The 13,178-nt window shown below is 44.0% G+C and overlaps 1 protein-coding gene across 1 annotated transcript in view; it reads right to left on the bottom strand.

Annotated features, from left to right (window-relative positions):
- Positions 1-821, bottom strand: part of PIEZO2 (piezo-type mechanosensitive ion channel component 2) — a 309,432-nt gene extending 308,611 nt beyond the window's left edge. Inside the window, exon 1 of the mRNA XM_014938745.1 lies at positions 733-821. Coding sequence (XP_014794231.1) covers positions 733-796 — 64 coding nt within the window. The 5' untranslated portion in view covers positions 797-821. The remainder of the gene's footprint in view (positions 1-732) is intronic.
- Positions 822-13,178: the final 12,357 nt, after the last annotated feature.

Here is a 13,178-nt window from a genome sequence, read left to right as displayed (position 1 = left end):
TCCTCCCGACGCACGGAGTAACCGTTTCTTATTCAGAATTTTATTTTCAAACTGTGCGGAGGGCACGGATTAATATTAACGTATTCACCCATGGCCGGACACCGCAGTTCTCCATCCAAAAATAATTCCTCTCTTGGACGGCCGCCTGCTAAGTAACGCGATTTAATAAACTGAAATTTCTCTCTCTCCCTCAAAAAAAGACAAATCGCCTTCCTGAAAACCTCCGTAAAATGAAGAGAACTGCTCCTTCCGAAAGGCGCTCGCCCCCCGCGCTTACGAAGTGCCCCCGAATCGCTAAGAAGGCGGATGAACCAGAAATTCGCCTGAAGGGCTGACTCCCCCTCTCTCACACGCCTTCCCCGAGGGTGCGGGGCGACGCGGGGGGCACGGGAGCCGGCGGGAGTTCCTCCGAGCCAGGAGCCGCGCAGCCCCGCGGGGCAGTGCCGCGGCAGGGAGCGCGGACCCCCGCCACACGTGCGAGCCCCGCACCCCCGGGCGGACAGCCACAACAACAACAAAAAAAACCCAACTAACGACAAATATGTAAGAAACGAGGGACGAGCTACAAAGTTTAAAAGTTTCTTGGGGAAGCGGGGGAAGGAGGGAGCAGCCGCGGGGAAGGAGAGCGGAGCATCCCCCCCCAGAGCCGGGCGGCGGGGAGGGTCCGGCGGCCCCCGGGACGCGCGACCCGCCGAGGGAGGGAAGGAGGAACGGAGGGAGGGAGGGACGTACCGGCAGTCAGGCACACGGGCAGGAGCAGCCGGAAGGTGAGCCCGCACACCACCTCGGTGGCCATCCCGGCGGGGCGAGGGTCGCGGCCGGCCGGCCGGAGAGCCGTCCCTCTCTGCGCGCCGCCGCCGCCACCGCCGCCGCTCCTAGGTCCGCCCGTGCGCGGAGCCGCCGCGCCGGCGGAGCATCGCCCGTCCCCCTCCTCCTCGCCTCGCCTCAGCCGCGCCGCCTCACGCCTCCCGCCGCATCCCGACGGCAGACCCGTGCGACCAGCGCCTCAGCCGCCCCGCACCACCACCCCCCCCCCCGCCTCGGGACCCTCCTGCCACCGCGCTGCCACCACCCCCAGCCCGCACCCGCTCTGCACTGACAACTTCCCTACTTTCCTTAACGCTTCTCTTCCTGTTGGTTTGGGGTGGGTTTTTTTAATGGAATATATCTAATTTTCTTACTTGATTTTATTTTTTTAAATATATTTCTCACTTTAATTTTGGTTGGTTTCGTTTGTGTTTTGTTTTTTTTCCTTTTTTCCTGAGCCGTTTTCTCTAATTTGTTCATTTCCAGCCCCAGGTTTCAGCTAACGCACGCGTTTAGGTCCACAAGAAAGTTGTCGCCTGGAAAAAAAATAGATCTGCGGTGGCTGGAATGTATTTGACTTTTCTGGAAAGCTTTTTACCCGTTAAAATACGGTGCTGGTTAGAAAGTGCTGTGGGTTTAAAGGGGCAGTTTCAAGGCTCGGCTGGTGTGTCCCTGGATAAGCCTAATAGTACGGGTTGAAATAGTGATGCTGTAAAATAGGAAGTTATTCATGTTGTTATTAATACAAGTAAAGGCCTATTTAATCTTTGGCGATATACTGCAATCCTCCCCACTTAAACGAGGCAAGTTTAGACAGAATATCCTCTTTGTGGGGATGGGGCTGGAAAGAGCTCGTCGCTCTCCTGCGAAATCGGAGTAGGGGAAAGCGGGACCTTGTGGTCCTCAACATAGATTCTCAGTGCTTCTTCCAGATGAAGAACTTCATCCAGTCTTACTTCAAATCTAAGAAGTCATAGATCTGCTCTTGCAGTCCTGGCCTTTTGACTCTTATAATTATCTAAGTACCCTTTGCTTTCTTATGCCTTTTTTAAATTAAAAAAAAAAATTCTTATCCCTGTTGCAGAGAAATATGTTTGCAAACTTAAATGTGACTCACAGGGAAATACAAAGGGTCTTTTACAGAAAAAAGAAAATCTTTGTGTTCTGGGGGTCTAAATGGCATGTGTTGAGCTGTGTGGACGTCTGATTTTTGTTTTATGAATCATGGCAATTATTCAGATAGTCAAACACTATATAACAGGCTAACTGACTCTGACATTAGAAAATTTAGAAAGTAAAGAACTCCAGATTTACATACATGAAAATGCTTAGGAAAGCTAAGAAAAGTCAGCTACAGATGCTAATTCAATGTGCTTAATGGGTCCGTTAAAAGGACCCACATCACGAAAAGCCTAAGCCTCCTCCCAAGAGGTACGGTCCTTTCCCACTCAGACACAAGCGTGTGTGTGGAGTTTAAACGTAACATCTGTCTGCCTTGAAGAGACTGTAACACAGCCCCATCCCAGCAGGATGAATGCGACACCTTAACTGGGTGAGGAGGCACAGCCTGGGGACACCGCTCGCTCCCTGTCCACACGCGGGCCCAGCAGGGCTCACCCCAACAATCTCGACACTGAACCACGCCTGGATATTTCATTCTCAGTTCTCTGGTGCAGGTTTCTCTCCACACTGATCTTTGTCAATGTGCTGAGTGACCATGATAAAACACTGGGATCCAGTTGTACTTCATCTGCTAATGAAATATCCAATTAGCCCACGGGAAAGTTAATACTAGCATTGTTTCAAGACTGCAGGATCCGTCTCAAAAACCCAAAGTTACTAAGGCAGCTCTCCTTGCTTTAGAGGCTACAAAGCAAGCAGTTAATAGGAGCAGCCCGTATGTGCAGGATACACACATAGCTCAAATATTCTGGGCCCTTTGGCGGCACATTTTCAGATACTGATCAGTTTTTTTATTCAATCATTCAGATTCACCAAAGCAAAAGGATAAAGTATTTATTACTTTTATAGTACAGTTACCAAATTGTTTTCTCCCTGAAGCCCCGATTTTATCCTAGCGTTTGGGAAATAATTAGCCAGTTTTCAGCGCTTGCCGTTCACAAGGTATGAAAAGCAGAGTTAAAATACGTGTATTCAGTGTCCCGTTACCTTCCGCCAGGCTGCTCATCTACTGCAAAATCTGTGCAGCCGCAGTGCCACCTTTTGGCTAAACCGTCTTTTGTGAAAATGGCAACGTTTGCTCCCCACAGTCGCCGGGAGTTAACTGTTTGCACACACATCATTTTGAAAGAACAACGAGACATCCATGGTCCAACCACACCTCTGTAGCCGTAAGAAGTATAAAAAACCGCGTGAAGCCTTACCGAGAACCGTGGGCACCTTGTGTAGTTCGGCTGTTGACAGGAACAGTCAGTGCATTAACCTGAAAATCAGAGGAGCGCTATTAGCCAGCATGGAAACAATAAAGTAGAGGAGTCCGATTAAAATAAGTAATGCAGAAAGAGAAACTGAATTAATAGGGAGAGCATCTGTTGAATTAAGTGTGCATAATAGAGAACAACCTCTAGAGGATAGTCCACAGTTTATTTAGCTGATACTAGTTTCACAAGTGACATAAAAAGCAATTTGAATATAAACCAGGAGGGCTGCTGCTTCCCCAAAGGCGTACAACTTAGCAATATCCCACTGCAGGCCATGCAGTTTTTCTCTTTCCCTCTGCAAACCACAGGAAATTTCTAGGCTGTGCGAGTAGACACAGTGACCTCACCACCTACCAGCATTTCTTTTCAACCTCCGGGATCTCAGACGCCCAGCACCAGGTGTGTGGAGTGACACCCACCCCAGGTGAAAACATTTGAGCAGTGGGGAAGTTGAGGAAGCCTTAACGAGCAGAGGGAAGAAGAATAATAGAAACAAACTTCACCTGTGAAGATATTTGCTCCACCTCACCTCGTCGCCTTTTCTGTGGCAATAACTTAGGGGAATTTTGGAAAAACATTGTCCCTCCTTCATCCAGTATGCAAAATCAGTTGCAGTTAATAGACTTTGGAGGCCAAGAGTTCCTGGGGAAAAAAAAAAGTTGAGAATATATTATGTCACTGATTCTGTTAGGTAGAACATTAGAATTGCTGAATGAAATTAACTGTGTTGATCTGACTGTCCAAAATAGTGCTGTTTAGAAACTTCTAATTGCCTCAGCTATCATGTTTGCTTCACTGTTTGAATCACGAATATGAATCCTGTTCTAACATCCAGACTCAGGACACCATAAATGAGGACTTTTGTACGGATAAATATACACACGCACACATATATTCCCACTCAGACAATCCATACAGTTGGTGAGCTCCATAAATGAGTGCTAAACTAGCTGAAGAAATAAAACTCCCCTGTACAAAAAAAGTAGCAAAACATTAAGTCCCACTGAAAGGCAGGGGAAGCTACTGAAGCCTTTTCAGGGCAATCACTGCTATACAATGCTGGTTTCTATTTGTTATTCTTACAATATGAGAGTCCTGCTTTGGGGACCTGTGGGGAAGGAAATGGCTTTAACATTTACAGTGATGATTAACTAGTGTGTTATGTCTCTTGATCCATGCTCCCTAAGACTCCGTGAAAACATCGTGCTCCTCTTACCTATTCTGGAAGTCCTCCTCTTTGCCAGCCCTGTCAGCAGCTGGGGGACCAGCCTGCAGTGGCCCACCAGGAGTCAAGCCATTCAGTTTTGCAACTTAGTTCACATTCAGCTCTGACTGAAGCTCTTATTGTTCACTTCCAGCATGAAGTCAGCTAAACTTCAAAATAACATTCAAGTTCAGTTCTGGTTCAAGAAAAGTTAAAAAAAAAAAACAAACAAAAAAAAAAACCAAAACAGTTCAAACTGACTTTTGGTTCAGAGTCAGTTTAACTCCCCAGTACCAGCAGTAGCCAGTAACGATTTTATCCTCTTAAATGATGAGCTTGTCTTGCCTTACAATATGGAAATTCATTCCACTCAAATGTATGCTGAGTAGGCATCCTTAGAAATTTTCAGGTGCCCCAGAAGAGCAGGAAAGTTTCTTAGGAGCCTCCAAATTTCCCCCGTGCTTCATTTAACTTGCATTCATTAATCCATAATTTCACCACTCATTTCAGCTGAGTTAGAACTGGGCACAGGGTTTTTGCAGAAAGCTTTCTAAAATCAGATGCATTACTAAAGGTCTGGTTTTTGTCCCCTCCTAGCCTTTGCTAATCTTCACCATTCGTGTCACAGACCATCTAGAATTTTTGTCTTGCACAGTAAATATAAATTTATAGAAACCCTTGTTGATTGCTGATCTTGTTCTGCTGGATTTTACAATCTGCTCAATTAGGAAGTATCAGAACACTATTATCTTCACCTGAGAATAATGTAAAACACAATAGGAGAGACTTGTTGCATACGTAAGAAGTTCTAGTTTATTCACATTTTGTAGGACATCGAATCTGGCAGAATCCAAATGGTATGTCAAGGCATCATTAACTTGAGCTGCAATTAGAAAGGAAATCTGTTCTTGACTACTGAACACTTCCACATATACCAGCAATTTATCATTAGGAGCAGCATTCATAATGAGTGACTAGAAAAACTAGTTGGATTTTTGGAAAACTAGTAGGAATTGTCTAGTAGTCAGTGCAGAGGACTGATGAAACAGAGCTGTTGACTGAACTGATGGAAACACAACCCTGAGCTCCTGCCACATGCATCATGTGGCTGAATCGATAATACAGGAAAGCTCTTTGAGATCCATTAACAAGAGAGGCTAAACAAGGTGAAGGGAAAGTGGGATCTTCTTGAGGAGCTGTGACATTACATACCTGGGAATTCATTCATATCAGGAGGAAACGTTAGCAATTATACATTAATTATGTTGGCTTCTTTCAAATCAAGTAAGTTTCAGCAGATGAGCCACTGCTTTGTTTGCTTGCAAGTTTTTTTCTTGGTGGATAAGGAATACGGGATAGATTCCACAGTGAAGGATTATTAGTACTATTAAAAATTTCTAATTAGATCATTAGTATCTTAAGACTTCTGGGGCAAATTATGCCAGGGAATGTTAAGCTCCACTCCTCAGTAGTGGAAAAAAAAAAGTAGGAAAAAGAATTCTAATTCAACGTGCATGGTTACCTGCCTGTGTGTAATCACATTTTACATTGAAAGAATTTTGAAAAAGATAGTCCAAAATTGGAAAGGATTGTCCAATAAACAACGAACTATGAATTTTTCCCCGCATGTTAAGAGTCCAAACATGAGCAGACTCTCAAATAACAAACAGGCATGTCACATAATTAAAACTGTCTAGTGTAAGAGCATAGCTCATCAAGATTATTTTTAAATCTGAAAAAATCACAAATAATAAACTTCCTACTTGTCACTGAATAAAAACTAACCATTTAGGGTATTTGTTAAATACGTTTACATTTCAAGTATAGTTTTAAGAAAATTTTAAAGCAAATCTGGAAGAATGACATAAAATGCAATTAGTCTTAGTTATGCTCTATAAGTGAGATTATTGGTCTGACTCTGGCTAATTACAAAGAGATCACAAAGCCTGCAATGAAATGAAGCGGTTCCAAGAGAGTCCTCCGCAGATGGTTGTAAACACACAGCTATGCAACAGGTCTGAGCTAGCTGGGATGAAAACATAAAACATGGCTCTGGCCTCCTTTGGTGTAAGGGCTGTCAACCCTGCTCTGCTGCGGTGGTGATATGAGTTACACTCGGTGGAGGAGCCAGGGGAGAGCTGGGCCTTTGCATCACAGAAGCACGGTCGCAATTTACACTTCTGCTGGCGGCATCAGCTCAGAGCAACGAGAAATGAGGCTGAGCAGATCCCAAAACACACTGGACCAAAACCAGAATTCTCCACGGAGCAGTATAGCAGTAAAATAATAGATTTATTACCCAAGTGAAAGAGCAGACGTCGCTGCACACACCTGTGTTTCAGCCAGAACTCCTTCCTCCAGCTGAGCCTACGCAATCAAGGAAACCACTAACTCCTCCAGGTCCTTAGTTCAGATCCAGTTTAGGCCGACTCTGACTGAAATGCATCATTCCTGACACAGTGGACAAGCATGTCCCGAAAACACTCTTCCTCACTTACTGGTGCCTCCAAGGCAGGGAGCACCCCCTTTTAGTGAGACCATGAAACACCTCCAGCCTGTCTCCAGTCTGTTTGGTTTTTTCCCTACATTTCTTCCATCTCACCCCTCCTTGCCTTTCTGCAGAGCCTACTATTGCAACACCCTCTCCCGAAAGGAGAAGCACATCCTCTCCCTTTCCTTCCCTTTAAACAGACTCTGAAAAAGTCCTTCTGAATCCTGTGTTGTTACCACACCTTTGGCAGCTCAAGTGACTTTGCAACATAAGGAAGCAGACGGGAGTTTGGAGTTGGAAAGGGAAGTGGCTCCGGCACGGCTCTGCTCGGGAAGCTGCTGCCCTTCCACCCCATCCCATAATGGGTGAACAGACACACAACCCTTTCCCTCTCTCCCTTTCTTAATTTTATGTCTCTGCAGGACAAATCCTTAAGAGAAGCCCTTAGCAGCTAAAGGAGAGACCGGGCTTGGAAGAGAGTGGGAAAAATAAGGAAGAGAAGGGAATGAAATGATTTTGTGCACACACACAGGTGTTTCGTCTCTGTATTGGGTAGGAAAGAGGGAATTGAGAAGAAGTAGGAGGAAGTCAGCTGATGAATAGCTCCAGGCGAAAGAGAGAATACCTGGCAGGGTTGCTCCATACAGCAGTGTAGATTTAAAAATAATTTTTAGATCTAGCACATTTGGATAGGAGTATCCGTCCCCAGAGCAACCAACAACAGAAAAACAAGTACCAATAATTTTCCATTCCAATGACCAGTGCTATAATTAGATAATAATGCTAGAAATTTAGTCTACTTTGAGGTGAAAGGGGAAAGTCATGCATGCTGTTTGACAGCTCAAGAAAAAAAACCCCACCACTGTTAATTCATTTATGGGGACTATATCTGAGGTCAGATAGGTATTTCTTTAGAAATGAAAACTGAGCAACTCCAAAGAATTATTGCTGAAGTAAAGAGAGAGCTTCAAGCTGAGCTCTCAAAAATCCTGTTACGCCAAAGCTAGCCCCTGCTCATGTCCTTGATGACCTGGAGAACGGGCATGGACTGCAAACTCTGCTCCAAGCCAAGGAGTGAAAGCTGGCCAAAGGCAAGCACATCGGCCAGTGTGAGAAAATCTGTAGTGCCACTGCTTGTAACACATCTGTTTTCTTGGCACAAGAGGATAAGTTCATCTTAAAAAACCACTATGTTCATTCATAAGAGCAAGAACGCCACTGGAAAAGGAATACAAAACTTATGCAGTACATGATTTGAGTGCACAGGATGGAATCCTAATACTTTTTTTTAAAAAAACTCAATTCCAAATCTTCATTCAGACACCAGTTTGATTCAACATCGCATTATAGACTAAAAAAGAATATAAATATTTGTTCCTTTGATGTGGGGTACAAACTGAGATTTAGATGTGGAACCAATGCAGGCATGTGACCCGGGGAAATATTTTGGATCCTGCATAGGCATTCCCAAACTGGTTTCATTAAAAAAAAAAGCAGCAAAAAAAACCCACCCAAGACTTTCGATGCACGCTATTTTTAGTGTTTTGCAATGGTAGCACGTGGAGGTTCCTTTCATAGCAACTGAGTCCTTTGGATCATTATCCAGAGATGTAAAATTTTCCATTTGCATTATAGAGAAACCATAAACAAAAAGTTTTGGAATCCATTCTGGGAATAGATCCTTTAAGCTAAGTACTGAGGACTTATACCTAACCACGTAACACTTACTATGTTATCCTATTAAATCCGTATTTTTCTTTTCAAGTTATATTCTGCACTCAAATCTACCTGAAAAGAAGACAATAGTAACTGAATACACTGTTGGATCTGCCCAGTAGAAATGGAAATGCATGTTTTAATATGTCAAGTGCATTCAATTTGTGAGTAGTCTGTTACCATTCACAGCAGCATCAAGTCCATCTTCAGGGGAGCACAAGGGGCTCCACAGTATCAGATTCAAATGCTGTTATGCAGCTCTCTGACATTGTGGGATTTAAAAAGCTGGTGTTTTTTTTTTCTTCTGCAGAGAGGTGTGCTGGGATCCAGGCAACACACACGTGGCAGATCCATGAGGCGTCCGCCTGGCAGTGGCACGAATAGCAACAATGTGAGCACAAGTCATGGCATCTGTCCTGCTCGCATGGGGCTTGTGTAGGTGGTTCCCAGCCCCAAAACACACACGCAGCGTGAGCAGTGAGGCCAAAGGGTCTGCACCGCTCCACCTTCCCAGGTGCTTGTGCACAAACCCCTGCTCACAGGGTGACTTGTTTGATTATTGAAGTGGGCACATGTAAAGATTAGATCTTTGGTAAGTTTTCCATAGGAATGCCCCATGGGTATTTTCACCGCTCAACTTGGGAGCCCAATCTTCCCATAAAGTTAAGAGAGAGCTGCAGGCACCTCCAGAGGGCAATCCAGAGCATATAATTAGATGGCAGCTGGGCTCCTATTTTGGGACCGCTGGATTTTTTCCCGAAGATGCTCACTTCTCCCTCCACTGACTCCTTGGTAAGACTAGAGGGATGACAGTGAGTGCCCTTCCTGGGTTACATGCCCACTAGAAGCCCTTCTGGGCAGTGGGGGCAGGAGGGCAGCAGGCTGCCAGGACTCCCCAGCTCTTACGCACAGTAGCGTCCTGTGCTGTAAGGTTTGCTGTCATTAGACTAGAGCCCTAGATACCTGCCATTAGGCTGTGCCCTTTGCATCCTTGCCTCTCCTTAGTCAACTCAGCTCATCTGGAAAGAGAAATCAGCACATCTGCCACCAAAAATGCAACAGCGGAGGGCAACAGGTTTTGCAGCCCAGAACAGCATGCACATTTTAGTTTGGACATTAAGGGAATTCCTGAATTTAGAGCAAACTATCTTAGAATGGAAAATTTAGCTTAGTGGCACAGCATTATCCATGTGTATATTTCACCTAGGTAGCTAAGCAAAACTCTGCATGGACCTCTTGCAGATTGTAGATAGTCAACATCCCTTTGATGAATCTCAACATGTAATTTGCATTCACTTTTTCTACATGGTCAGAAAAATCCTGAATGATTATGAAGAGCACAGTGACATCTTAACTAAAGATCAGTTGTAATATTCTGTCCCTTTCCTAACACATTTCCTTCAGAAGAGAGGCCAAAAAACCCCAGAAGTTCTTCTTGCTGTAATACAGGGACTAGAAAGACAAAACAGAAAAGACACAGCAAGGAATGCCTATAAAAATAAAAAATAATTTTTTGCTACTGTGATTGTGTGGTATATTTTTATTTCCATAAGAAGGGACATATTTGACCATAAGGATAAACCTTACGTTTGATCACCTTAACCAAGGTTAAGGTGATGTAACCAAGGTTACATTTGATCACCTTAACCAAGGTGATAAAAACATGTTGACTTTTGTAGTTAAGGGACACAAAAGCATAAGCCAGCCTAAACACTATCACTAGCCCCCTTGGACTTCAAAGTGCAAATAACCACATAAGAGTGTGATGGATGTAGAATTTGGCCTGGACTTGGAACTGGTGACTCCAGAACTACAGCGAGGTATCTGGCTCAACCACTCTAAGCCCAAAGTGAGAATGAGTCCTTCAAATCTCACACAAACTGGAGACAGAGCTGAGCTTTATCATTCTAGTGACAAGCCAGGAAGATCTACTCCTTCCTTTCCCTTAACTCCTGTCTCTTGCACATATACATGAGAAAAGTCTTTCGCCTTCTTGCAACCCCTTCTATGTATTTGCAAAATACCCACAAATAGCTTCACAGTGGTTATGTTCCAGGCTGTTCTCCTCTCACTATTTTCCATACCCATATGAAAGTGGCTTGTGTTTATTTCCAAACAGAGTACAGAACTAAAACTCGTGGAGGAGGATAGGAACTTTTTGGTTGGGATCAAATTTTTTATTAAACATATGGTGCATATCTCTTGGCAAATGAAAACACGCTAGATAAGAGAAATGACCTTCAGTTTCTATTTGGAGAAATGTTTTCCCTTATTCTCTCCTGTCTGCTTTGTTTTGAAGCTTCCTCCTTGCAAGAAAAGCTTTTACAAAGGCGGTAATCAAACGTCTCATTGCAGTACTTGTACTGGCACAAAAGCTGTGAAATGCCTCAAAAGCATCTTTTCATAATAAAACAGCTATTATCAATATAAAACTCATGGCTGGTATAGTTATTAAACCACAACTGTGGGGGAAACGTCAGTTCTCTTACTTTAAAATGTACTTGTAAAGCAGTCTAAATATAGGAAGTGAATTCCCTATGAACCATGTTTGGTTTGTACTTTCCCTGAATACAGACTGGAGTATTTAGTAAAACACATGGCTTCTAAATTAGTGCTGAGCTTTTAGGTCCCAGTGTTACTATTACCTGAAAGTCGTGAGCAGCACAGTCAAGGCTATAGGCGCAATTTTTAGAAGCAATTTGTTGTCTAACAAACAAACTGCTCCAGCTGCAGGGGCAGAAATAGCCGCAGTCTTTTTGTGTGTCTGTGCTCACCTCAGAGGCATTGCGTACCTAGGAGGGGAGCTCACCATACATCACATCTGCAGCAATGGGGCTTGTTCGTACAGAGAGGACAGGGTTTACAACAGGCAAACATCTCTAAGTCTCCCCTCTTTTCCCCTTCCTACCACCTCCTGCACCCACTCCAGATCTGCAGCGAACACCCACCCAAATTCGAGCTGCCAACCACCAAGGCATGCGGGTAGCACATTTGAGAGAGCAGTCTCCTTAAATCAGAGTTCAAACCCCAAGCAAGCAGCTCGGTGAAGCTGCGCCTATCCATGATGAGCTGCTGTAACAAGGCACAAAAGCTGCTAAGGGGATCAGCAGTCACGCTGTACGGGCCGTGATCGGACCAGGGTTGCTGGATCCGGTGTTACAGGAAGAGCTACATTTATATTCTTGCAGCACTTGTACTCAGAGATCATCTAGTCAAGATCACAAGACAGGAATGGTTTAGCCTTGACATCACTAGCAATTCTAAAATGGAAAAGGGTTTGTTGTTTTTCTCCCTCCCTTAGAGAATTATTCCCAATATTTTTAAGGAACTGTCATTTCCTGTAAAATAATGTTTATGGTGGCAGGCTCTCAGTCTTTCTGGTGTTTTTTTTTCACAGGGTTATTATTTATTGTGGCTGTTCTTTGTTCTCTGTTTTTTTCTGACTTTCAGCAGGGCTGCCCCATGCCTTTCAAAACTGCAGAGATTTTACAGTAGAGTCGCTCAGCGTCATTTCAATCTATTTATATGAACGCTGAAAATGCCATCAAACTTTGGTGCACATTTTAAAGAGACATGTAAGATGAATATCATAGGAAGAAGATGTTCATATTATGCCTCCTTTCAATGCTCTCCATCTTCCTCTCCAAAACCACTGAGCGTTAAAGCAGCTCCATGCCATGGACATGTTTGTTTAAATCAACACAGTCCATGAAACCATGCTTAGCTCTCTTTCAGTTTGCTGCTTTTCCTTAGATACTCCCATGGCCACCTCACATCCTGATCATCATTAGGCCCATACAGACAGGTAGCGTTCAAGGGACATACATTCACAGTGGAAAAAAAAAAAAAAATAGATGCTGAGGACACTGGAATGACATGATGGATTCCTATTGCCACGTAGCTTAGTTCCACCTCTACCTCATGCCTTCTGGACAAAGCTGATGCCCAGTTATAAATATAAGGCAATCACACAATCTCAGAATTTAGATCTAGATCTAAATTTCCTTGAAGGAACTTATATCAGCATTCCAGGTTAATCCTGACCAGAAACCAACAGACTACACGAACATGCTTCTGAGAATAAGGAGCTGCCTTGGCATTTTCAAACCTTCTAGGCTGCAAAAGCAGCAAGAGGAAATTATTTGACCCATTCACCCTCCTCATTAGTAATACACTTTCCAATGGCTGGAGAAAACTCTTAAGAATTGCTTATGGTGGCAAAGCGTGCAATTCGGTAATGCAGTTTGTGGTAACCAAGAGGAAATCCCATGACAACAATGACTTCAGGGAACAGGTTATGGCTCAAAGAGATGAAAGAAAGGAATGAAAGACTCAAGTTCTGCCCTTGCCCCAGGAGATAAAACATTCACCAAAAGTGTATTGTGACCAGCGACCTGCTGGGGCTGAGATACGAGTGCATTGGGTCATGAAAGGTGCTGACAGCATCTCCCCAGAATGTGGAGTTAGGGGGAATAGAGGCATAATATTCTGCTAAGTTTTTACTAGGAAACACAGAGAC

This window comes from Calidris pugnax, unplaced genomic scaffold (genome assembly GCF_001431845.1).
Source record: "Calidris pugnax isolate Ruff unplaced genomic scaffold, ASM143184v1 scaffold13, whole genome shotgun sequence".
Classification (NCBI taxonomy): domain Eukaryota; kingdom Metazoa; phylum Chordata; class Aves; order Charadriiformes; family Scolopacidae; genus Calidris; species Calidris pugnax.
The sequence above is the reverse complement of the archived record's forward strand: the minus strand, read 5'-3'. Positions and strand labels throughout refer to the sequence as shown.